Source organism: Rhinoderma darwinii, chromosome 10 (genome assembly GCF_050947455.1).
Source record: "Rhinoderma darwinii isolate aRhiDar2 chromosome 10, aRhiDar2.hap1, whole genome shotgun sequence".
NCBI classification, from domain to species: domain Eukaryota; kingdom Metazoa; phylum Chordata; class Amphibia; order Anura; family Rhinodermatidae; genus Rhinoderma; species Rhinoderma darwinii.
The window spans coordinates 46,195,010-46,222,352 of record NC_134696.1 but is presented as its reverse complement, the minus strand read 5'-3'; the positions used below and the strand labels follow the sequence as shown (position 1 = coordinate 46,222,352).

The 27,343-nt window shown below is 41.6% G+C and overlaps 1 protein-coding gene across 2 annotated transcripts in view; it reads right to left on the bottom strand.

Moving 5' to 3' along the window:
- Positions 1–26,940, bottom strand: part of LOC142661420 (MOB kinase activator 2-like) — a 37,991-nt gene extending 11,051 nt beyond the window's left edge. The window contains exons 1-4 of one of the 2 annotated variants that reach the window (XM_075838809.1): positions 26,737–26,940; positions 15,429–15,527; positions 10,849–11,000; positions 3,727–3,820 (exon numbers count right to left, since the gene is read on the bottom strand). In XM_075838809.1, the coding sequence (XP_075694924.1) occupies positions 3,727–3,820; positions 10,849–11,000; positions 15,429–15,466 (284 nt within the window). In that variant the 5' untranslated portion in view covers positions 15,467–15,527; positions 26,737–26,940. The remainder of the gene's footprint in view (positions 1–3,726; positions 3,821–10,848; positions 11,001–15,428; positions 15,528–26,736) is intronic. The other variant, XM_075838810.1, reaches the window with a different exon arrangement.
- Between the last annotated feature and the right edge of the window lie 403 nt (positions 26,941–27,343).

The following is a 27,343-nucleotide window of genomic DNA, read 5'->3' as shown; positions in this document are numbered from 1 at the left end:
CAAGAGAGGGGCTGTGTGTGGCACTATCTACAGGGGGCTGTGTGTGGCCTCTTTAATTTATTTTATATTAACTACGTTATATAACTATATCGCTTGTAAAATGTAGAAATGCTTTTATGCTCAAGTTACATTAAAAAAATGGTGAAAAAAAAATTACACCTCATTGACTGGTACAGAAAGCAAACATGGCGAGGGGGAAGGAGCCAATCTGAATCTTTGCCCTGGGTGCAGGAGAACCTAGCTGCGCCTCTGCTTTGCATCAATAGTAGCCTAGGTCTAAATCCTACCAAAGACATCTCCATAGAGCTTGTGTGTCTTACCTATATAGGCTTGTGTGCACAACTTGTATTCAGTAAACTGATGGTGTCAGATAATCCTAATATCCTAAAAAAGGAAATGTCAGTGACATAAAGTTGGCGAGCTGGTTAGTTTTGTGGATGTGCGCGCTCTAGTTCATGGACATTCCTCGAATCAAGTCTGATTTGGAAACGTGAATTATTGGGTTCAAACGAGATAAATTCACCGTAAATGTGAAGGTGTAGATGTTTTAATGACTTGCCATTTCTCTATAATGTTTATATTGGTCCAATAAACAGCGGAACTGTCCAGAGAGAATCCAGTTAAATTTAGCACAGACATTTTATGATGTTTTCACTCCCCCTTCAAACCAGGCTCCATGCCAAGCGGAGAAGGAATTTTCATCCTTTAAAAGGTGCAGCCAGATTCCTTATGTGAAGGAGCTGTGCAGGCCTATACTTGTACATGTTTATTATAAGAATTCTCTGTACTTTCTGCAGAATATCGCTCTTTTAGGGGGAAGGGGGAGTTAGCAAGAAACAAAAGGGCACACTACAAGAGAATTTCACTGGGATCCTGTGTATGGCATTTTTATAGAAATTACATCTATATTGCGCTTACATTTAAGGACAAAAAGATCTACAAAAATCGGTCGCAACCAAGACCCATTGTGCCAAACCATAGCAGGATGCTGTAACTAAAAATGACTGTACACCCCCATCCCCACATATTAGAACTATAAAGGTTCAATTATAAACTACACCCATCCAGAATGCCCAAAGCCCGGCCTTACCCAAGCATTATCCTTTTTATAGGGTTGCCTGGATTAAATTGGAAAACTTGTAATAAGGTGACCTTGAGATCTTCTAGTAGAATTCTAAAATCAGGTCTAATAGAGGTGGGTCCTAAACATGGGACCCTCTAGTAGCTGATCAAAAATGAATCAGACATAAATATGATTGTTAAAACACAGGCAACGGATTTTAAGGTGCAAAACTGATGCAGTGTTTTACGCTGGGGCGGTACATGACACAAATTCTCTCTTGAGTTCTTTGAATCCCTGTGTCATGCACCACCCCCTCAGATCCTTCACTAAAGCATAACACAGTATATGTTTTCTCTGAAGTGTTCCTTTAAGGGTAAAACCACCTAGAGTGGGGTTATATGGCTTTATCAATTCTGAAAGACCTTTTAATATCTATATGTCAATTACAATTTTATGCGCTTTACTAGATGTGAGTATTGTATAGACCCCCATTAATACTTCTCCTGTAATCCTCTGCTGCTTCACGGAGTAACAGATGAAGTGTTCACGCAGCCTTGGCCACAAGTTAATGATTGACTGATCATGAGGCCTTGGTGTCACAATCAGCAGGAAACGGCCAGAGGAAAATTACTGGCAGCCAGAGGGGCATCATGTGATTTTGAGGAGGGTCCTATGTCACCCATCAACATATTAGGCAATAGAAAAAGACTACTGATTTAACTATTGCAAGACAAGGACGTTTCTATGGGATCTCAACCATTGCATACAGCGCAAACCAACTACTTCCAAGGCTAAAATCCCATACACATGCACTGAGGATATTGATCCATGCTTAATATTATTAGGATCTCGATGTTAAATGTAACAATTTTTTAACCTTCTGATCCATCGCTTTCTGTATTTCTGTAAAAAAAACGGGCTTAGGGTCCCTGCCCATGACATTGCTGCGTGCGCGTACCCTGTACAGTAGCACATCTAGTCCCTACGAGATAATATTACGCCTGTGTTGCAGTATGGTAGATCAGTAAGTCACCTATTATGCCTAAAAAAAATTAGATGGAGCATGCCACAATCTTTCCTGCATGTGCCCCTTTTTAAAATCACGACGGTACAGATTGGGCCATGCAAGGTACCCATAGTATTCCAACATGGATTTGTATTACGGGCAAGTGCATAAGGCCTTATTCGAAACGTATTTGTATTTTAGAAAGGCTACAGTGCTATCTAATTAAACATGCCATACACAGATATGAGAGTCCTTTTTCTTTAACGCCTTAACGCCGAAGGACGGATATATCCGTCCTCAGCAGCTGCTAGTTCGCGCAGGAGGACGGATATATCCGTCCTGTGATCGCGCGGGTACTGACAGTTTACCCACGCGATCAGCGGCAGGAGCACGGCTGTTATACACAGCCTGGCTCCTGCTGCAACTGCCGGAATCGAAGCGCGCGCCGATTCCGGCAGTTTAACCCATTAAATGCCGCTGTCAATAGTGACAGCGGCATTTAATGTGTTTGACAGAAGGGGGAACTCCCTCTGTCTCCCGATCGGCGCCCCCGCAAACAAATCGCGGGTCGCCGTCGGGTTTCCATGACAGCCGGGGGTCTAACAAAGACCCCCAGGTCTGTCTTCAGCATCTGCCTGTTAGGCGATGCCGGAGGCATGACCTAACAGGTTGCCTGTCAGTTTTACACTGACAGGCAATAATGCTTTGGTATACGAAGTATACCAAAGCATTATATTTGCGATCGGCACATCGCATAGTGAAGTCCCCTGGTGGGACTAAAAAAAAAAATGTAAAACAGTTAAATAAAGTTTGTGAAAAAAAAAAAAAAAAATGACAGTCAAAGTCAAATAAAACTACTTTTTTGCCCCAAAAAGTGGTTTTATTTAATAAAACGGTCAAAACAAATAACACATACACATATAAGGTATCCCCGCGATCGTAACAACTTGACCAATAAAATTAACATATTAATTAAACCGCCGGATGAACGGCGTCCAAAGAAAAAGCAAAAAACAACGGCAAAATGCTCTCTTTTCTCCCATTCCCCCCATAAAAAATAAAATAAAAGTTAATCTATAAGTCCTATGTACCCCAAAATAGTACTAATGAAAACTACACATTGTCCCGCAAAAATCAAGCCCACGTACGGCCACATCGACGTAAAAATAAAAAAATGACGGCTCTTGGAACGCGGCGATGCAAAAACAAGTAATTTTTTTCTAAAAGGCTTTTTATTGTGCAAACGTAGAAAAAACATATAAAACCTTTACATATTTGGTATCCCCGTAATCGTGCCGACCCATAGAATAAAGTTAACATGTTATTTACGCTGCATAGTAAACGGCGTAAATTTATAACGTGAAAATTAATGCTGGAATAGCTGCTTATTTTCAATTCTCTCCTAATATAAAGTTAATAAAAGTTAATCAATATATTATAAGCATCTAAAAATGGTACAATTACAAAATACAACTCGTCCCGGAAAAAACAAGCCCTTATACGGCTATGTCGACGGAATACAAAAAGAGTTACGACTCTTGGAATGCGATCGTGAAAAAACAAGAAATAATCCTTGGTCATTAACGTGCAAAATGGCCCGGTCATTAAGGGGTTAATGTAGCAAAATAAATAAAACGTGTAAACACACAGTACTTACGTTGACCAGGCCTTCATTGTTGGACAAGACGATATGGTGCAGAATTCGGAAATAGAGCCGTACATAAGGCTGACATGGTTGTAGAAGGCAGAGGCTGAAGAACAAGAACATGTGAAAAAGAGTTAATAAACCAGAACTGTATAAGATATGGGTTATAAAGATTATTTTATTTTTACATCCCTGTAACTTACAGCTAATATGTGCAATACTTTCATATAACTGCTCACAGATACAGAAATCTGATAAAAGGAGTTGCCCCAACTGCAAAGCTCATGTCAATATACCAAGCCAGGTCATCGCAGAGTGGGGGGCATTTCTTTTAGCCAGTACAAGAGGGCTGCAAAGGAGGTCTCCGAGCGATGATGTATCACATGACCGGCTAGTTATAATAGGCACCATGCAATACTAAATTTCCTCTGCAGTGGCTGGGTCACCAGAAGTTTTAGCAACGCGTCCTGTAGCGATACGATAAATCGCTTCATAGAATTCTACAGCCCATTAATCCTTGCAATTGGGAGGGGAATTTGGCTCACAGACGCCCACTGATGTAATCTTCAAATATGTAAGACGGTACACAGACACTTTAAAAGCCTATGTACACCTTCAAAAGACAGATTTATTGTAGAATATATCTATATCTCTATCTATCTACCGCTGTGTTTTTGGTGCAACTTTGTAATTAGATTTTATTTAAAAAAAACACTTTTTTCTATACAGCTGATTTATATACTGTATACAGAGCAGCTGTATCATGCGCTGAGACCTGAATCAGTCAGGTCAGCGAGACTGACGGGTTCAGTGTCAGCGGGTCCTGCGTGTCTCTGACACGCATTATCCACCTGTAATCTATCACATAAATTATAAACTTAGATGTGATCTGTAACAGCTCGATCCTGCGTGTCAGAGACCCGCTGACACTGAACCAGTCACGTCAGTCCCACGGGACTTACGGATACAGGTCTCAGTACACGATACAGCTGCTCTGTACACAGGATAGAAAGCAGCTGTAAAATAATTTTTTTATAAAAACGAATTAGAAAGTTACACCAAACACACAGATACACGTTTTTATTTAAAACAAACAAACAAAAAACAAAACGCTTTCGAAGGTGTACATAGCCTTTAAGCGGCTCCTGTAGACATTAGGTTTCTTACTTGGAAAGTAGAATGATAGTCTAATGTTAATATACTCCAACAAATACTGTCATCTGTTTATTATAAAAGGATCAATCACACTGGTTATTTTTTTAAATTTTGTTTTAGCTAAGGATGAACGACCCCACTGGGACACCCCTCCTCTCTTCAAAGAAATAAAATGTCTCCATGAAAAAGGAGGGACTAGGATTAGTTGTCAGACAACCGACTTTGATCTGGTAGTTATTGCATGCTGGCTACGAGCTTAAGGGTATGTCCATACGCAGTGACCAAAAAAGTCTGAAAATACGGAGCTATTTTCAGGCGAAAACAGCTCCTGATTTTCAGACGTTTTTTTAACAACTCATGATTTTGCGGTGTTTTTTACGCCCGTTTTTCAATGGAGTCAATGAAAAACGCCTCCAAAAACGTCCCAAGAAGTGTCCTGCACTTCTTTTGACGAGCCGTCATTTTACGTGCCGTATTTTGACAGCGACGCGTAAAATGAAGGCTCGTGGGAACAGAACATCGTAAATCCCATTGCAAGCAATGGGCAGATGTTTGTAGGCGCAATGGAGCCATTTTTCAGGCGTAATTTGAGGCGTAAAACGCCCGAATTACGCCTGAAAACACTGCGTGTGAACATACCCTTACTGTGACAAGCACTTCCTTGACGTGGGCGTCTTTTTACGTGCCGTCTTTTGACAGCGACGCGTAAAATTACACCTCGTCTGAACAGAACATCGTAAAACCCATTGCAAGCAATGGGCAGATGTTTGCAGGCATAATGGAGCCGTCTTTTCAGGCGTAATTCGAGGCATAAAACGCCCGAATTACGTCTGAAAATAGGCCATGTGAACATACCCTAAAAGTTATTCTAGTCATCATCCAATAGGCAGGGGACAAGGATTCTAGATCACAGCCAGCGTTCAGGGGCAAACACCACATTTAGTCTCCAGGTTTTTGGTAGCAGAAACCTGCCAACACGTCCAGAGGGTTAATGTGGTGCTCCATACAGGCGCCATCTATTTTTAACTGGGAGGTCTCATATGTATCATAACTCTACATTATGTCTAACCCCTGTGATATACAAGTAGCAATGAAAACAGAGCCTGCTCTCCCAGCAGAAAAAGAGAAAACTCTGAAGTGCTGGGAGGAGAGAGAGTTTGTGGTCAAGGAACTGAATGAGAAATTGGAAATTAGACCCAGTAATCCTCTATTAAATGTCAGCATTAAATGAGTAACAGATGCTGAATTAGCAGCACTCAGCCATGAAACAACTATGGTGCGGAGGCGTCTTGACAATGCTATCCATAGACAAGAGACCGAATCCTTCATAAGGTGAAGTATATTTAGTATTTTTAAAAAGTTTGGTCAGTGCCATCACATATTGTGCCCCTTATTACCACCAAGAGCCAATTGTGAAAGTCTCACTGCTAGGAACCCTGTGACCAACTTATTAACAGGGGAACCTCAAGCCTTGCTGGCTTAGTGGTTGGCACCGCTGGGGTCAAATCTAACCAAGGACATCTGCATGGAGTTTGTATGTTCACACTGTTTGCGAAGGTTTCCTCCCACATTCCAAAATACACACTGATGGGTTAATTTAGATTGTGAGCCGAGGGACCGAGGTGAGTGATGACAATCTCAGTATAGTGCTGCAGATTATGTTGGCACTATATAAATGAATAAAATAAAGTTCTGGTTTCAGGACGTCTATTGAAGACAATACATATGCCTCTATAGGGCACATACAGCAGTCCGTTCCTTTAAATCTTGATAAGCTTTTCATAGATTAGATTAAAAATAAATAGATAGACCACTTTTATGCCACTTTCTTTCCCCCTTGAAAAGTTGGCATAGCCCCACCAGAGCAACAATACCACTTCTACAACTAGACCCTCATCTCTAAAGGGGACCGCCAACATTTTGAAATCTGATAACAATCCAGTATCTATGGGGGTTGGCAGTACCTAGTCCAGTGGTCTTCAACCTCTGGCTCTACAGCTCCCAACATGACCGGACAGCTGCAAGCTGGGAGTTGTAGTTTTAACAGCTGAAGAACCACAAGTTGGAGATACCGTAGGCCATGTTTTGTCGTCTGGGAAAACAAGGAACAGGCAGATTGTGATTTTCTTGCTCAACTCTTTGGATCACCGTTGAGATCTGCAGCACCAGAAGTGTCAGATGCTTCTCTCCCTCTTAGGCATTGTCTTAGCCAAACATACACGTTAATGGGGGAATCTGACTATTAACGGTACAACTTTCAACATGTCTATAGTCCGCTTTAGTCATCAGATGCCCTCATGGTGTTGATAGTCTGCTTTTAGAACTTTATTGTCAAATGCAATAAATAACTGATCTAAATTTTTTATGTGGTAAAAAAAAAACCTGTGCCAAAATAACACCCCCATGTGAACACAGCCTTAACTTGATTAGATGTAACCAGATCCATATGCAATTTTTCCTTGATCTTTCTAGTGGGTCTAGTTTACTAGAGCAGGATTTCAGGATCCTCAGAATTCACTTAGGCGGTTATCTTCCCACAAAATTATAATTGATGATTTATACACAAATGGGAGCCTCAATGTTGAAAGCTCAATGTAAGGACATCTTCAAAGCAGGCAATGCTTCAGTAAAGCAGAGGGCGATGAATGCCATAAACCAATGATGTTGACTCATTGAGGTCTCATAAGAGTAAATGAAACCATTCCAGCCACAAATTCAATTCATATGGTATAAACTGCGCTGGTTTGAGCAGCCATATATCCTATTCATTTGGACGTTTTTTTGGCTGGTCCAACCGCAATGATCTTCCAGTCTTCAGTGTTGGCTGCTTAGATCTGTGGTCTTCATGATGTATGAGTCACAATCCTAATCCAGGAAAAGCTGGGAAATAGGAGGGAATGCTGCAGAGCATTAAGGAAGAATTCTACATGTTCTGCGGATGCCAAAAGCGCTGTGCTTGCCTATTGGAAGACAAATCCCACAAGCCAAGTAGTCAATAAGACTGCAAAATTTGCTGCTGGCGCCTAACTTTTCTTCATAGGCTTTTTTCTATTGTGGTCTGTTATTGTCTACTAAAAAAATCTAACTGACTTCTGAAGTGGTCTAAGTCTATAGTATTGTGTCCACCCTTGATTTAGAGGGGTACCATATGTACAATACATTATAAATATCTGAAATATGGGTGTTTGACCACTGGAACCTCAACCTATAGGAATAATGGGGATCCCGTGACTCTTGTTTAGAAATCCAAAGTGCCTGGCAGTTACCAAGAAATGGAGGAGGAGAAGAAGAGCTGGCTAAACAGTAGGTTATTGGATTTACGGAAACAGCCGAGTATTGGTGATTGGCCTGTGGTCTCCGTATATTCCATTTCTTGGCCATCGGTGACCACATGTCTCTATTGGACCCCAGTTCTCCATACAGGTCGAGGTCCAATAGGTATTTATGACATTCTACTAAATTTAATCCATCAATTTCATAGTTCTCCTAGTGTCCTACACAGCTAGCAGAAACTGGATTTCAACCAATGGCAGTGCCCATAGAGACTGTCACCCGACGTTCCACAGACCCGGAATAGCATATACGTTTTAAAGCGGCTCTGTTACCATAATAAGCTGTCCTAGTGCAGAATATACTAAATATGCATTTTAGAAAGCTGGTAATTGTAGTTCTACCACAGAACGTGGCTGCTGTTACAACATTGCATAGTAATGGACTTCTTACTAAAGAGACAAGTATGTGACAATTGTGTAAACGGTAGTAGTCATCCACATACCACAGTGAGAAAAACATACACATGCTTCACCCAGCATGAAAAACACTGCGTTCTCATATCTTATTCCAAACATGGGAGATAGAACACGTTGTGAGGTACATGCAGGACAGATCTCGGTGTCATGCGAGCTTCAAAAACATGGCCAAAGGGCTTTGCAACCACAACCAGTATGTTGGCGAGAATGGTATGACAAAAAAATTAAGAGAAGAATAGAATGACAGAGATGGCAAGATGGTAAGGAATAATCTAAGATAGAACCTATCCAATACATATATTGGACCCCAATAAGTATAGCCAAATGCTCTATGGTGCCGTCCTAGCTGAAAAAGACCATAAATAAAAATTGGGAAAAGCAAAAACTACATCCTAGGACATATCCCGAACACAACGGGGTAGAAAAAAAATCATATATAAATGTATTCAGTGAGAAGTATAAATGCCATTTCCCAATACCATTTAATTGGGAAATGGCATTTATACTTCTCACTGAATAAATTTATATGCAATATTTTTCTACCCCATTGTGTGCGGGATTGGTCCTTTGATGTAGCTTGTTTTTTCCATTTTCTATTTATGGCAAGATGGTAGCCCAAAGGGTAGACTGGAGTCCTAGATAAAATACAACACTAATGCTGGTGTGTATGGATTCTGGCCCCCTTCCTTTCTCAGACAGAAATCTAGATTAAATCCTCCCTTAATCATCTATATATCTAATATACATACACACATATACATATTAGGCAGCTTTCATACGAGTGTTAAAATAATATTTCTCAATACTAATAATAAATTACTTCAGAATAAAATGACCCCTCATGTCATGTTAAAGGGGTTTTTCAGTATTACGGTACGTAAAGAAAGCTTATAGGCTATGTAAACCTTTGAAGACTTTTTTTTTTTTTTATAGGCCTAGTTCACATTTATAGGCGGAAAATATATCTGCCTCAAAATTCCCCTAGAAAATGATGCGAAGAAAGCTCTCTGCCTCCCATTGATTTCAGACGCAGAACCGCGGCAAGAATGCACATAGCGTTTTTTTCCCTGCGAGTGGCTAAAAGCTTCTGCGGAATAAAAATGCCTCCCATTGAAATTACCAGGTGGCGGTTTCAGAAGTTTTTTTGGCGCGCAAGAAGACGCTGTGTCTCAAAAAGTAAAAAAAAAAAATAATAAAAAAAATTACAAAAGTTGCATTAAACACCATCGTTTGAATAGCCAGCATGTAATACTAGATTTCTCCTGTACGGTAAATGTATTGCCGGATGAACCTTTCAGCTGTTATGGCCAGGGAGGGGTTCCAGGAGCTGGACCAGGAGATTGCGGTCGTGGCTCTTCACGAGAAAGACACTTTAAGGGTATGTTCACACGGCAGCCTCCGTTACGGCTGAAATTACGGAGCTGTTTTCAGGAGAAAACCGCTCCGTAATTTCAGACGTAATTGCTCGTTCTCGCATTTTGCGAGGCGTCATTGATGGCCGTAATTTAGAGCTGTTCTTCATTGAATTCAATGAAAAACGGCTCAAATTACGTCCAAAGAAATGCCCTGCACTTCTTTGACCAGGCAGTCATTTTACGCGTCGTCGTTTGACAGCTGTCAAACGACGACGCGTAAATGACATGTCGTCGGCACAATACGTCGGCAAACCCATTCAAATGAATGGGCAGATGTTTGCCGACGTATTGAAGCCATATTTTCAGGTGTAAATCGAGGCATAATACGCCTCGTTTACGACTGAAAATAGGTTCTTTCAGGACACAGTGAATGGGGAGATTACAAGGAAGAAAAAGATTCCACCAACAAAAAAAGCTCCTTCCGAGTCTATAGAATTCTCCCATTGAGACGTAGACGTAGACACACACACACACACACACACACACACACACACAAACAAACTGCCCTTTCATTTGTACTACTGTTGGGATAAAGTTACTAGAGTTACCCATTAAGGATAATCCGCTGCAGGGTGTCTTTTGTTCATACAGGTGTAGCAGAGCTTAATTTCTTAGTGTTGCATTGTATGTGCGGAGTGATAACGGAGAGTTAAAATAACACGGTAGGCTTCACAGCAGCCCTATGTAAAAGCACTGATAACACACAGTGATGATATGAGGAGTTGTATTTAAAATGTCAAACTCAGCTCTGCTACATCTTTACTGAATGATCCAGACAGACTATTAACAGGGAGCAATAGAATTGGGCAACTTACCATTACTAGCCAGCCATTCGTCTACATTGAGTCCTTTGGGCAATGCCACCAACATTAAGATATCAGCATCCAGTATTCGAGCCCCTGTATATCGCGGTTCCAGGTAGAGCTTCTCGCTTTCTGCCGCTGCCTTCTTTTTGATCTTATTGCTACTGAAAAGGAAGAAAGAAGTGTTGACGTGAAGTTGCCCAAAATCATCAGTAAGAAAGATCTGAAGACTGTGAATCAAGGTGACTGACTGCTTTTCTTTTCTTAACCCTCACAAACCTTACCGATCTTGTTCATAGGCTGTATCACACAGGTTATCACACACCTAATATAGACTCCTTTGTCAAGTTGTTAAAAATGTTAAAAAATTTAGCTATTTGTTATGTATCTTGCGCTTATAACATATTAGGGAATACGGAATTAATAGAGGGGGTCCCATGTTCAGGATTCTCACCTATCGATCAGAGTGGAGAGCGGTTGAAATGTGTCTCACTATGGACGACCTCTCCTGTCTTTCATTACACAGACAACCCATCAATTTGAGCGGTGAATGTGTAATGATTAATTCCCCCTGTGGTGGCGCTGCAGGAAAAACTGCCATGTTTCCCCACAGATTACAGCTGATCACTGGTGGTCCCAGCTGGGAGATACTTTGTGATCGGCTTATTGTCAAGGGACTCGAACGAGTAGGGCTGGACTAAAAGCGGAGAACCTGCAATGTCTAATCTTAGTACAACTACGAGGAAGTCCAGTGTCCCGTGCCCTGTTTTATACGTAGATTTTCTTCATATTTATGATAATGACAGGACATGACAAGTTACAACTATAATTAGAACAGGAAAGTCAAGCCGCATTTTCGTAGGGCAGCTTTTCAAAGCCTCACCCTAATCTACCACCCCCGCTTCACAGCTATACGTCCTACTTGCACTTCTCCCTCTAATTACTCACAACGTTTATTAAGGATAGGGTGGGTCTTCAAGGAAATGGCCCAATAAATAAACATTTATGAAGAGTTTACTGGGTTTAAATGTTTTTGACCCGCTTTAAATCACAACAATTTATTAAAGAGCATTTTCCCTTGAAATGGGCAGAGTCATGACGTCAGGACGTCTGAGGGACACGTCGCCATGGTAAGTATCCATTTTTTTTCCGGGCAGTTTTCCGCAGCGGACATTCTTAACGGAAAACTGCACCAAAATTTGGTGCGGTTTTTCGTCCGGAATTCCCTGCGGCCCACAGGGCGGATACACTGTGGGCTTTTACGCAGCGTATCCGCCCTGTGTGAACACAGCCTAATGGTGGCCGTATTGGTTGTCAATAGAATTGAACATCTTGACATAAGAAAACGACTCACTGACTTTTTGACTATAATGGGGTTATAATCTATTTATTTTTGTGACTAACATTACAGTTGCAAATCCAAGTAAATCCAACATTTTTTAGGCTAGCTTTTAAAATAAAGATTTTTTTCCAAGTGTGTTTAGGAATGGGGTACGACCATAGGGATCTGCAGTATGCATGAATTATATCCATAAAAATGTACTCAAAATAATAACTACCAGCATCTGCAATCCGTGATATCTGCAATCTGTGATATTTGCACAAAGAGCCCAGAGTCAATATTAGGAAGGTAAAGCATTCCTGATTGATTTTTGCCCAGGGTCCCATTTTCTAAGTAGGAACCCCTACCTGCCATTTATAGACAGTCTTTCTCAGAATTTCAAAATCTTTGGTGGTCTATAGTATTGAAAGGGTCAAAAGTAAATTCACTGGTGATCTAAGACGGCGGAGTTCACACAGGGCAGATACACTGCGTATTAGCACGCTGCGCATCCGCATGCTGCGCCGCAGGAAATTCTGGGCAAAAAAGTGCACCAAACCGTGGTGCAGCTTTTCGCCCGGAACGTCCACTGCGAAAAACTGCAGCACTTAGCCGACCTGCTGGCAGACCGGCCTCCTGGGGTGACATCTCATCCTAGGAGACCGCTGCATCCTGTGATTGGCTGCGGCTGCGGCCACATGGGATGAAGCCTCATCCCAGGAGGATGAAACACAGACTGCTAGGTAAGTTTAATTATTTTTTTTCGGAGTTCCCTTTTTTGCAGCTGGATCGCTGCAAATCTGCTGCAAAAAACGTAACTGCTTTTTGATGCAGGATTTACATCCCCAATGGCGAAATCCCCAACATATAAGCAGCGTTTACGTAAAGACAATTGATATGTTAATTTCCGAGCCGCAGGTCAATTTCTGAGCCGCATTTCCGCTCAGTATTTACACAGCGTGTGGATGAGATTTGTTTTACCACACACACACCGTTCCAAGGTGGAATTGGCTATTAGTGACATATTACTAGGATATGCCACCAATGTCTGGCCTGCGGGTGTCCGAACAATGGTGGCCTTGTTGATCACTAGAACAAAGTAGCAGTAGCGCTAAGAAATCGTCATGCCGCTTAGTCTCCTGTTGGCACTCTTAACAGTCAATGGACGACCTTGTGGTCATTGTAAAAGGTTATGTAGTGTGACGCGAAGAGGCAGTGCTTTCCAAGTTCTAATGATCGGAAATTGAGAGGATATCCTTACCTATATCATGATACAACCGTTTTCAAATAAAACAGACTTCAGATGTCCCCATAGAGAACTTCAGGGGAAAAACAGGAACAATAGTTTGTTTACCCGTCTGATCTCATCACATTATTGCACTGCGTTTGACATATATGACAGGAAAACCTCCTGACGTATATGTTACACGTAGGCTGTGACGGATGCCCGAAAGTGGCATCTGTCATTCTAGACTATAAGGATATCTGTTAAATGGATACCATTATACTATGGGTGCCTAATAGTGGCATTCGTTTAATGGGTCCGTCACCCATAGTCTTCAAAGGTATACATCATGAAAAACTATTAAATAGCCCATAACGTATGAACATATGCCATACAGTGCATCTCACCCATGTTGAAAAATGTATAGCACGCATTAGGTTTCTTTTTTACAGAATTCCATCGTAGTCTACTATGCTATTCCATACATTTACTGACGTATACCAGCCCGACAGAAGCAAAAAGGACACTTTTTTGGCCTGCGTCGGTCTGATTGAGCCCTATGGAGACGTTTAGCGTGTATGCTGTTAGCTTGCCTGACGTACATACTAAACATAGGGAAAGAACATGATGAGAAGGGGGAATCGGCCCGGCAGCTACTTGTCCCCATATTAAAATAACATACATATTCAATTTAGTTGAACTAGCATGTTATTGGAGGGGACAGGGGTCCGAGGTCACTCATCCAAACAAATCTAAGGCTCTGTTCACATCTGCGTTGGGGTCCCGTTCTGACGTTCCGTCGGAGCTTTCTGTCAGAACGGGACCCTGAACAGACACAAACTGACACGAACGGAAACCAGAGGTATTGCTTCCGGCAAAATGACAGATCCGGTGCACAACAGAGACAAACGGAAATCATGGGCACCAGATCCGTCACCATTGAAATCAATGGTGATGGAAACTGAAACCTCTGGTTTCCGTTCGTGTCAGTTCAGGGTCCCGTTCTGACGGAAAGCTCTGACGGAACGTCAGAACGGGACCGCAACGCAGATGTGAACAGAGCCTAATGTTTATGGCCAGCTTTACACCCCACAAGTAATGTTTAATTATACAGAAATTGTGTAACACCCTTCTGGGACCCCAAAGTGATATTGGTCTGCTGTATCGTTTCCGGTCATTGCATTGTCTTCAGGAAACACCAATAAATAATCTCATCCTGCTTTTAGGAGGGCTATTGAGAATGTCCGTAGCCGACATGCATACAGGTATGAAACCATGACACATGACAAAGCTATTTCGTTTTATTTTTACTTCACTACATAGTTTTCAATGCCGGAAATTGACATTACGGTAATAAAAGTACAATCATGAAAATCATTTCTGAAATACCTTTAAGAAAAAAAAAAACAAGGTCAAATATGTGCAGGCAGCAAGACATTCTTATTCAGCTTCCGACCTGATAGCCCTGTCATTTCAGCAGAAATTTGGGTCATTGTATTCATTAAAGGGGAGCGCCCACCATATTTTTATGGCATACTGATAGGACATGCAATAAACGACTAATCATCGGGCCCCAGGACCCTGTGGATATGTCAAATGTCCCTAATAAGAAAACCCATTTTAAGCTCCTAAACCCCAATAAAAAAAAATCTGTAACTACAATGCATCATTAATAGTACTGTGCTCCTCATGGGGCAGAGGAACCTTTTGGACCCTTAGGCACCAAAGCTTGGGTGTGACCGCAAACTCTGCACCCCCCATAGTTACACCCCGGTATTAGCCATAAATATGTGTTCTGGTGGGATAACCCCTAAAATAGTTGTATTTTAAGGCAAACGATAGAGAAAAGAATGGTTTTACTACCGCACAACATGCATGTTAATGGCGGAATTTACTTTTACATGCATCTGCCAAAAGATCCTTTTCGGTCTATTGCTTTTATGTAATCCCTTATATTTTGAGTGGTTTGGTTAGAAGAAAGTCCCAGCTCAGACCCTTTCTCTTCTTGCACACAGAAATTTATTTTTTGGGGGGAAAAATACTTACTGCTTCCCCAGTAGTTTCCCTACTGCTTGAAATACCATCGTGCTGGCAGGTTTCTTTGTAGATCGAGGAGCAGCTGCTTCCCACCTTCACGCTCAAGACCTGGGGATGAATAGGAAAGACTGTCAGAGGGTTGACTAGATCTGTTCTCTAAACATGCACACGAAACAAAAGAGCAGTGTAATGCAAATGATCCGCCTGAAACCGCGCTCGTAATAACTTCCAGGGCTGCAATTAACATGCAGATTAACCAGAGAGCAATTGTATAGCTCATTAGTGTCAGACGCACAGCAGGTGGCAGCGGGAGGACGGGATTGCCAGTATTTGTTTAATATGGAAGTATTTGGAGATGTAAACGGGAGTAGAAGTTGGGTTTCCCCCTAGTCGGAGCTTATATGTAGGGATCCTTACCAGCAATATCAGGTTGTAGCAATTACCGGCAATATCCAATCACTATCTAACCTGCTAAGGGTAAGTTCACTCAGAGTTTGTGGACAGGCAGAAAAAAAATAAAAATTGGCAGTTTCACGCTTTTTTTGCCTGCGTTTTTTTAAGCTGTTGAATCAAATGCAAAAACGAAGGCAAATAACGCAGCAAAAAAATGCTCCAAACGAGCGCCTCAGGTTTTTTCTGTTCCCATTGTTTCAATGGGATGATGGAGGCAGAGAGGTTTATTTTCCACGAGTTGCCAAAAGTCACCCTGGAACAAACACATCACTGCCTCCTATTGAAATCAATGGGGGGGGGGGGGGGGCGCGTTTTTTTGGCACAGATTCCGACATAGTTTCTGCTTCAAAATCAGCGCCAGAAAACGCTGGGTGAACCGCCCTAATCTGGCCGTGTTCATATTGCAGCTTCCAATTCCATTATTTTTTTTAAAATTGCGAATGGGTCACAAATATTGGAGTGTTAGGGCAATGCCATCTGCACAGACCTTGTATGGCGGCACACAGAATCCCTATGGGTCAGTATCACGAAAGTGTAGGCACAACTTGTGCCGCCATAAGGTGTCTCAGTGAGCCCCATATTTCCCCTAGAAAGAAATGCTTCTATTGGAGGATACCACAATTTATTTCTTGTGAATTCGTGAATCGGAGGCACACAGAAATACAGTATGGGTTCTTAGAATTGTATAGGAACCAAATGGATCCGTAATACGTTTGTGCATCAGCTTACAGGGGTTGTCCAGTCCTATAAAAATTGATGACCTATCCTCAGAATAGGCGGTCAATATCTGAACGGTTGAGGTCTGACTCCCAGCACCCCAAAGGCTGTTTTGAAGGGGTCACAGCCCTCCTACTAGTGTGTCCGCGATTAAGTGTAATCAGTAAAGGAAATTAAGGGGAAGCAGCGCTTCTACAAGCGCTGCGGCCCTTTCAAAACAGCCGATAGGCGGGGGTGTCAGGAGTCAGGCCCCGACGTATCCGATCTTGATGGCCTATCCTGAAGATAGACCATCAATTTTTTAGGACTGGACCACCCCTAAGTACGGAGCTGTAAAGCCTCCGGACAACACCATACAGGCTCCATCGGACTCTGTACGTACGGATATATTCTCCCCTAGAAGCAATGGAGTCTGATTTTTTGTTTCTGTAGGAGTTGAACTGAAAAAAACATTCATATGCCTCCGTTTGATATGAGAGGTACAGTAGAGACCTGTTGGACCTCTATCGCAGTCCTAATACGGCAAAAAATAAAAACAAAGAGTTAACCCATTGCCTAAAGCTGCTTCGTTCTGGCACAGACTGGGCGCTTGGAAAATAAGTACGAACAACTTTCGGTTATCTGATTAAGCTGGTGTCAATTACAAGAGTTATTCATGGCAATATAAAAATTATCACTATATTACGCTGTACACAAATATAATAAAACATTGACGCCAACAGAAAAATTCTGAAACATAACAGTGGATTATTAGGGTGAAATTTTCATATCATGTAACACCCATTGTATACAGAGGGGGGTTTGTTTGTTTTTACAAGTGTGGACACAGCGTCCCAAATACAAAACGTCCTGCCCACCGATCAGGTAAATACACGGCTAGGTTTACATAGGGATTACTGCTACAAACTGTCTACATGGGAATATAGTAACAAATAACGTGCAAGTTTTCAGAATTCGTGTATCAATCAGATATGATAATATAGCCCAGTGGTTCTCCAGCTGTTAGACTACAACCTCCAGCATGTTTTAACTTCTGCATTTTTACCCCACTTCCACCCCTTCCAAAAAGTAGGCGGGTCTTAGCATGAGGTCTACTCTATCTCATGGCGTGCGCCTCTTAATAAATAATGCCGCTATGGGTTTCAATTTCTTACCATTTCCAAAATCTCTGCTAGCAGAGGCTGAAAACCTGAACAGACCGAATACTTGTCACAGTTGAAGGTTTGCTACTTTAGTTCTCATTTCGGAAATACTGTTCTCGGAAAGTGATACTGTTGCTAAGAGCCAATCAGATTCCAGCTTTCATCTCTCCAGAGCATATTTTAAAAAGAAAGAGGTCATCTTATTGGTTACTATATGCAACACTCACACTTTATCTTAGAATAGTTTTTAATGCATGAAGCACATTGCATTCAGTTTAGCCATTCTGGATGGCCAAGAAGGATACAATTCTAGCAAACCCTCAGCTCTGAGAGGTATTAGGTTGGTCTGTCTGGAATTATCAGCTTTCAGCTATAAACAAAAAAAGTTGTTGACAATGTTGAGGACTTGAAACCGTATTAGAACGTCACATAACTTTATTATATAATAAAAACTTGTTAAAATCGACCACAAGATTTAATTTTACGAAAAATGGCAGATGCCAATTCTCTAAATCTGTTCTTTTGGCCGATCACTAGTGGTTTGTCACTTTAATGCCTCATGCACTGGACAGTGCGCGCCGGCCGAGTCTCGTCAGTGATCCGTGGAAAGATAGGACATGTGCCATCTTTCCACGGATCGGAGAATTGGGTCAATTTTCACAGACCCGATTCACCCGTTAAAAGTGAATGGGTCCGTGAAGACTATCGGGTGCTACTTGGATGCCGTTAAAAAGGTCCGAGTGGCACATCAGTCGTGTGCAACTGACATAAGAGTGCAGATCTGAAAAGGTAGAGCAAGAATACCATTATCTTTTACCCGTATTGATAGGTTTCCGGAGAACCCCTTTAACAATTCCATTTCTTACTGGATGCAGCCCCCCTGTCCATTGTATAATGTTATTATCCAGCCCTAATAAGGCCAACTTTATTTTATTTCTATGGCAAAAAAAAAATCCTAATTCTGTACACCTATTACATAAATAGAGAACTATTCAAGAAACTTGCCCCAGACTGAAAACATTCACAGCATGAATTCTTATCTGGATTGCGGACTGCTCGGCAGCCCCATAATGTACTGTATATTCATTATCACTGTACAAATACACGAATGATCCACAATACCGCAGCGTCCTGTCAGCTGTACAAGGCTATAGGTTTTCTGGTGTGGCTAAAGGGTCTATATTTAGCTGAACATTGACTATTAACATGCAAAGCTTCCTGCTGTGGAAAGAGATATTTGCTGCATTTAAATAAAGGGAATGTAAATCTAGAAGAAACTCCCTTTGTTCTTCTGACAATCTGGCAAATTGTATGTTTGTCTCTCCCTGAGAGGAGTGTGCATCAGAATAGATTTTACAGTAAAATTCATTTAATTGTGCAAGGAGACTGGATAGGTTCTAAATTATCAGATTTTCTGGATTATCAGATATTTCTCTGCTCGGTTTTGTGGTCTTTTGAAATGATCATCATACAGTACTGTGCTGGAAACCATGCCAGATTATCAGAGTTTCAGAAAGATCAGATATTGGATTAAAGGAATTTTCACTATAAAATATATAAAATAAAAATGTATACCTTTACAAGCTACAACTATTTGTATTGCTTCAATGCACCTAAAATAAAAAATAAAGCCACTTGAAAATCTTCCATATTGTGTATAGAGCTCCCATGAAGACCTTTGTCTCCATGGTTACAGACTACACTTAAACCCTGTGTAGTCTGATCCTGTAGTCATACTTCCTTTCATCGATCTCCTACTTCTTACTTACCTACCACATGTTTGTCAGCAAGAATCAGGGAGCAGATAAAAAGGTAGTAGGACTGCAGGATCAGACTTTGTAGGTCTGTTTGTAGTCTGTAACCATGGAGACCTATAGAACTGCATAGGAGTTCTATACACAAAACAGTAAGATTTTGAATCAAGAGTATTTGCAAAATTGATTATTTTGCATGTATCGGGACAATAAAAAAAATAAATTGGATTCAAGGGTGGATATAGCCTTTCAACAAGGGCTCTATAAGTAAACTGCAGGCTTCAACAACGATGTATATATAGAATCCAGAGTGCTGGAAGACACACTAGCGAATATTACAGTAAATAGACCAACAGTATCCTGGAACCTACAGCTTGCATCCTGCTTGTAAAGACTCCGCACAGACTGGGTGGTCTAGTTCTTAGCAATGTTTCTATGGTATTAATATGTCTCGTCAGTGAACAGACTGAATAACTTGGTTGGGTTACATATAAACAAACAGCATATTTGGAGAAACGCGGCTTGTATTAATAGGACATAAAAAGTTAGAATATTTTGTCTAAAAAGTTGAAAATAGCAGCTAACAAAAATGTCCTGTTCCGCCGAGTCGGCCACTTGTAAATAATTTCTAGGAAGCTGGTTGAACGTCAATATGGCCGCCAAACCATAGGGTATCACCCAGCTTTAATGCGACAATAGTAGATGTTTATTCTTTGTGGAGCCCTGGCCTTAGGGCAAGTAACTCACTGTGTACATCACATGCCGTCACAAAGTAATATTAACCTTTAGGAAGCCCATTAGATCAAATTTCTACATCTTGTTTGTGACTGGCTATCGTAAAAAGTCTGACTTCTACAACGAGCAAAGGTTCTGGGCATAAGCGTATCTATAGAGGATGTAAGGGTGGCATGTTGCCCCATGCCTGGGTGCATGAGGGGGAGTAACGGTGCTGATGTCTCATAAGAAGACACCAGTATTGTGAATAGCACATGGTAGATTGGGGGCCCGGTCGCAGATTTTGTGTTGGATCCCAGGAGCTTCAAATTACACCTATGATTCTGCGTAAAACATGAATTGAAGCTGGGACTTAAATGGCCGTTTACTGTACGATTTGTGCATTCATGGCTGGTCTGTGCATGTGGTTGTTCTGGACGACAAAGGCCTAAAATAAAACTACAATTCAATAAATCAATCCCTGTCTTGATCAGTTGCCTGCTCTGGGCTTTTATTAATGGAATGCAAATCTGTCGTTTGACATTAAACATCTTTACATGACTGCACACGACAACAACTGAAAAAAAATCCAATGCAAGAGATCAACTTTCCACAGATATCCATCTTGTACGTGACATGAAAAAGGCACCGACAGTCGGCAGAAAATGGTCTAAATCAGCCTTCACCAACTACCTATTACCATCCCACATAATCAAGATGGGAAGACGTTCCAAGATCCGTGTAATGGAAAATGTGGATATAAGGTTTCCTCTCCTTTTATTACTGGCTTAAAAATAGCCCTGCAGCAGAGTGGCACAGAATGAAGAAGTAGCATTTACATTTATGTCAATTATTAATGAAGACCAATTGAAGACATGATTGCAAAACTGCTGCCAGGACAATATGGAGATGCTACGTAACTAGAGGTATTACATCAATAGACACTAAAAGGAGGAGGACATTGGAGGGGGAATGGTTCTCCGTTATGTCAGGCATAAGATACACAGACACATTGCTTTGCCAAGTAGAGAAAAATAAATCAATATTTCTAGCTGACTAAACAGAAAGAAATCCCATTTTCTTTAAATCTGGTGGGTACAGCGGGCCACTCTAAGGTCAGATTATTTTTGACATATCCATTGAGGTCACAACGGGCCATTGAGGATAAAACCTCTGCTTATCACGAAAAATCTATGAAATCAGACGCTTCATTCAGACCAGGCAATTCTGGTTTTGTTCCGACCTTAGCAAAATCTTGATAAGTGTTCTTATTATCCAGAGAAGAGGCCTGCTGCTGGTACAGTAACCTCCCAAGGACAAGTCAGGTCAGGGATTTTTTTTATCGCCTGTACTGCGACATACGTCTCCCTCCCACACTGCATCCTGTTCACACCTCGCATCAGCAAAGTTTATCTACGATGAATATTGCACGTACACTATTATGGATTCCATCTTAACCTATGAATATACTACGTTATCCTTCAAAAATAAAATTACTTTCTAAAGATAAAGCTTAGAATTTACTTCAAATATTTTTACACAGGGAAGTAGCTATAAGAGAAGGCAAAGGTAGTAGTCCCACCTGGGCCCAGATACCTGAGGGGTCCAACCTTTGCCACCAGTATTATAAATGGCACATGGTAGGCAGCGGCCTGGTTACAGATTTTACATTGGGGCCCAATAGCTTCAAGTTATGCCTCTGGGTAGATCCCCCCAAACCCTTTGAATTAGAGGGCACGTTATTGCACCCACAAAAATTTGGAAAATACCTGGCCAGATGGGACGCTACCATCTGGGAACCCTCCCGGCCACAAGGGAGGGTTACATGAAACGTATCTACAGCCCGAACTCTTTAAAAACAAGAAGAGCATGGATAAAAAAAAAATATTAATGGCCGATCAATTTGTGGGAGTCAACCCTGGAGGCCCCCACCAATCAGGATATTCCATTCATTTCTGATCAGCAGCACAAAGGCAATGCATAGCTCCAGTGACCGCTGCGCCCCTTCAATGGGTATACAGGCCCAATGGCTTGTCTGTACATGCGGCTGTGCCTGGTAGTGCAGATCAGCCCTATAAAGTGAACAGTACAGAGCTGCACTACCAGGCACAGTCGCATGCACAGACCAGCCTCCATGCCTGGATAAACAATGAAGCGGTCGCGGTACTCCAGAGGGCATCGCAGAACCTTACTCTGCACATTGATGGCTTGTGCTGCTGCTGTCTTTAGCTCACAGAGCATTACCAACATAGATATACACTGTATCAAATCCTCAGCTGAGAGCAGGTTAGAATATATATCCCATTGGACAGTGCAAACCTGTAACGGTCTGATGGTATAGCCAAACAAAAAAACCTATATTCATTTTGGACACCAAGCGGTGTACACCTCGGCACATCTAGTTATCCTACAAAATAAAACCATTGAATGGTTGTCGTAATAACCACAATTCCGATTGTTTTTCAAGTGGGACCACCAGATTAATGAGGCCATTGTAAGGTCAGGATGTGGTTTATATTCATATAGCACTAGATGAAGAAACAAGATCCTGATCTCATTCTGGAAGACACTTGAGTACAATTGTTACAGATTTATTAGCAGGTTTCCATGACAAACTCTAATGATGACGTCTGTATCGGGGCTCTGCTTCTTTTCCACTGGACAAGTTGGTAAAATTTCATTAAGTCAGACATGCAACAATGAGATAGATGCTTAATTTGGTCTGGACCATTACAGGGAATATTCCCATTAATATGCAAGAGAGCGGTCCTGGTGATAGGAAAGCGTGACATGTCCCTATGGGATAAGTTTTCTAATTTTTGTAACTTTTTAGAAATGCCAACTAATAGGTCAGGTATTGAGGATCTCTGCTTTCCTAAACTGGCCATATACATTAGACACACAGATTTTTGTTTATGTGCCGGTCAGGCAGCATCAAAATCCGCGGTTGGAGGTTGACAAGGATCAGATATGTGTTTTTTAAAAAAGGACCAAATATAATCAAGCCACAAGAAAAAACGGAGAAGCTTCTACAGCTAAAGGGCAACAGTGTTTCCTGGGATTTTTAGTTGTAGTTTGACTGCTAACCTCCGGTTTAGACTGCAGACATTCCATTTACAAAAAGGTTGAAAAACAACCCCATCAGATCACAAATGGAAAGTTTCTAGTCTCCGTGAGATGAAGGTCTGTGATACCTTATCTGCGAAGGCTCAGCAGACCGGTGTAAGGTAGCAAATGGAACATTGTTTCCCAGATCTGATGTCCATCCTACAATTTCAAGTTCATCAAGTCAAGTAACAACATTTGAAAGTGAAAGTGCAAGAGAGCGAATAAAAGGATTTCAATAACAAAAAAGGGGGAAGGAGATCAGGAGTTCAATGCCAAAAAGAAAAGCACTGAAAAAACAAGGGGCTTCCTTTGGGCAGCTATGTGAATGATCTGTATAATCTACAGACAGGAACCATGAAATATCTATGAATATTTGTAAAACAATTCCTATTTTATAAAATAATGGAATATCACTAGGATATGTTATCACTTTATGTTCAGTGTGGGTCTGACCTCTGGGACCCCCACTGATCCTGAGAATGAAGGGGCCGCAGTGTTGATTTAGCGCTGCGTTCCCTTCACTGTTTTTTCCTGCACCTCGGTGCCCCCGCTCACTTCAGCAGAGCCCCATTCCGTTCCCTGCACAGTCAGGGGGGCAGGAGCGCTGCTATGTAAGGAAACTTAGAAGCGAAATCAGCGCTGTGGCCCCTTCATTCTTAGGATCTCTGGGGGTCCCAGAGCTCAGACCCCCAACTGAAGGTGATGGCATATCCTAGCGATTAGACCCCCCCCCTCTATTAAATCACAATACCATAGTAGGGTATTTCAAAATGTTTTTTCTAAATGAGACAACCCCGAAATAAGTTGAAGCTTACTACCAATGGGTGCACCAATGATGCAAGCTGTCAGGGCATACTGGGAGTTGTTGTTTTGCCACAACTAGAAAGCTCCAGATTGAACAGGAAAGCCTAAAAGATTTTATATAGATAGCTCCAAATTTCCAGATGTAAACAATGAACATACGGCTCCGCCTGTGCAACTGTATAACTTCGCCCACTATAAAAAAACAAAACAAAAAAACGTACCACTCAGTATATGTTTTCTTTCCTGTTGCCTATGCTTTCCAGTGCATACTGCCTGAATATATGCCAAAAGGACACTCTTTCGGCATAAGTAGGACCCATTATACCCTTTGGACACGATCTGCATGTTACGTAGTATGAACAGAAGCATAGAAGGATGTAAAATTACTTTATCAACATCTTACACATCAAGTCCGATAACTGAAGTTCTCTAGATATATTTGCACTACTAGATAAGGCTTACAGACAAAACGATCATAAAAATGTTATCATACTACACAGTCTATATGACACTATAATGCCTACTAGTGTCATCAAGCTATGGAAGCCTTGGAGAAATTGAATTCTCCATAGCTGACCTGTAAGCGGGCTATAGACTGTTTTATGAGGTTACGATGTTCTGTAATTTGTCAATGGCTTCAAGGGGAACTACAGGGAATTTAATATCCTCTTCTCCATTGTTAGATTGCTACTGCTGAACGCTAATATAACAATTGAGGAAATGCTTATGATGCAATTCCGTAATGATTGAGCCTACGATACTCTAAAAAGGAGATTCATTGGCAAATCAAATACTGCAACATCTAGACCTCCGTAGTTCTACTAAGCGCAGATCACAGATCACCAGCGCAGACCACTGTAGGATTTTAGAAGAGGCCAGGTTTTGCGGCCATAACACAGACTCCAAAAATGCGGCTATATTATGGCTGCGTGAAACCAGCCTAATTCACAAAACAACCTTTACATTCAATGAACCATTTAAAATTGCCAATCTATAAATCCCAGACTGATGCTTGAGTAGTAACATCTAGAAGTGAATGGGAAGCAAAGCACCCTGCATTGTGTAAGGACTCCTTCAGGACCATTTTCATTAAAGTCCCCAGCAGTAGGTGAGAAAAGTTTTTCCAGGCCAATATTGACACTATGGCAATATTGGGGCAGGTTTATTATTGAAAACGTGCCAGAACTCTGGCGTACACGCCGCTCGCCACATTTATTAACTATTTAAGAATTTTTTTTCCAGCATGCTCGGCAAGAGGGTGTGACTTAATAGAAAAAGGTGTGGCCTAGAAAAGGGGCATGGCTTAAAATGTGCCACATGCACCTAAATTTCGGTGCATAAAACTGGTGCAAATTAAGCCAACTAATAGGTGGTATAAGGAAGCGAAAAGTGCACAACCATGAAAAATTTGGCACATTTACGGAATACCTTTACATTGTCTAAAACTTAGGACTAGTAAACCTGCCCCATCGTCGGAAAATAAACATTTATCTACACCCCATACCCATAATTATTGTAATCAATATGGTGGGCAGGCTTTACTCTGAAAATCGTAATAAACCAACAAGTGTGAACCGCAAATATGTCCGCAGATACTTAAAGACATATGGCGGCAAATAAAACACGGAACCTTGGGACTGCGTCGACAGAATAGAATCTTGTCCTTATGAATGGTAATTATTATCATCTCTTCCAAAGCACCGCCATACTTCATGCTACGAGTATAACACAGCCAACACAACATATGCTATGTCTCAGCGTTTTACGTGCCATATGGTATTACGTTTTTTATAAAGCCTGCATTATAAACACATTTACATTCAAGGCAAAGGAAGTTCCAATGTACTTTATAGATTCGCATCCTATTATATCCACATGCTTCGTCCACGTTTAGGCTATATCGTGTGATATAAATCTGGTTTTCACCAGGGTTGTATACATTCTATAAAGTCTAATTGTGGAGACTCCCAGTACGTGAGCGCGGCGGCAGATGTCCTCCTCGCACATGTACAGACCTGCTATGGACTGGATGGAATGTCAATCAGACTTCAGGGCTTCTTGATAGAACATGCCTCATAGTCACCAGGTGAGACCGGACCAGCTGCGATGGGCAAACTAACGCAGGAATATCAGACGGCTGCGTATGGAGAATTTATACGATTCAATAACGCTTTATATTTTATTGGAAAACCATATAATTTTAGACAGTCTTGTACTATACCCCACTATCAATATGTCAAATATGCACTAATTGTAGAACTGATGCAGAAGCGATCATGAAGAGAACATACATAGGTAACATTTTTACTGGCGCAGAATTCTAGATCGATAGCACGGACATATACCATAGCCCTCTAGAACATGCTGGGCTAAGCGACAACCGATACCATGTTTAAAGCAATCAACCTATAGAAAATGTATTGTAATGCCATTGTTCCTCGCAATATCAGATGATACAGCCTGCAGAATAGGTTGGCGCTATAGAAATAAAGGTTATTACTCTCATCATTAATGATAGTAAGGCTTGATACATTGTATGTATCAGAGTAAGCAGTTTTCCAGGAAACGGCAGGGCCCATAAGTCTTGGATATAGCATGAGGATTGCTACAAGTAACACTACTCACCTCTAGCCTCCGGTAGATCCTTGCGAGTCTACGTCCTATAGCTCCTGCTGAGGAAGTAGTCCTGTGTCTAGTCCCAGCTGGTAATGCACTGGCTCAGTCAACAACTTCTAAAGCTTTTTGAAAACACAGTGGCAGACAAAAGAGGGAGAACCTGCCTAACCAGAGGCTGTTACAGCCCAGTCTACACATGCTCTCCTCCTCCCCCTTCCCATGCACATAGCCCAGCCCCAACCTGCCTGTTCAGTCAGGGTTATTCACTGCAGCCAGCCTATTGCAGCAATGCAGGGCGGTACTCCTCTATGGCAACCAGCGAAGCATTATGTCACCTTCCACCCACTACTACCTTCTACAAGCCCGCTGCATGTGCCAAGGCTTATAACAGTGAGAGATGACAGAGGGCATGGGGTATACCAGCTTATCTAGGATGCCCATGTCTCCAGTGTCCCCAGTGCAGCCACCAATATTATTGACAGGTTATGTTTTTCTTACATCCATACACGTAGGGAGAATTTATTAAACGTTCTACGCAATTTGCAAGAAAGTAAAATTTATACCGCACGCGGCACTTTACCAAATAGTGAGCAGGGCTTAGTGGAAGAGGCGGGGT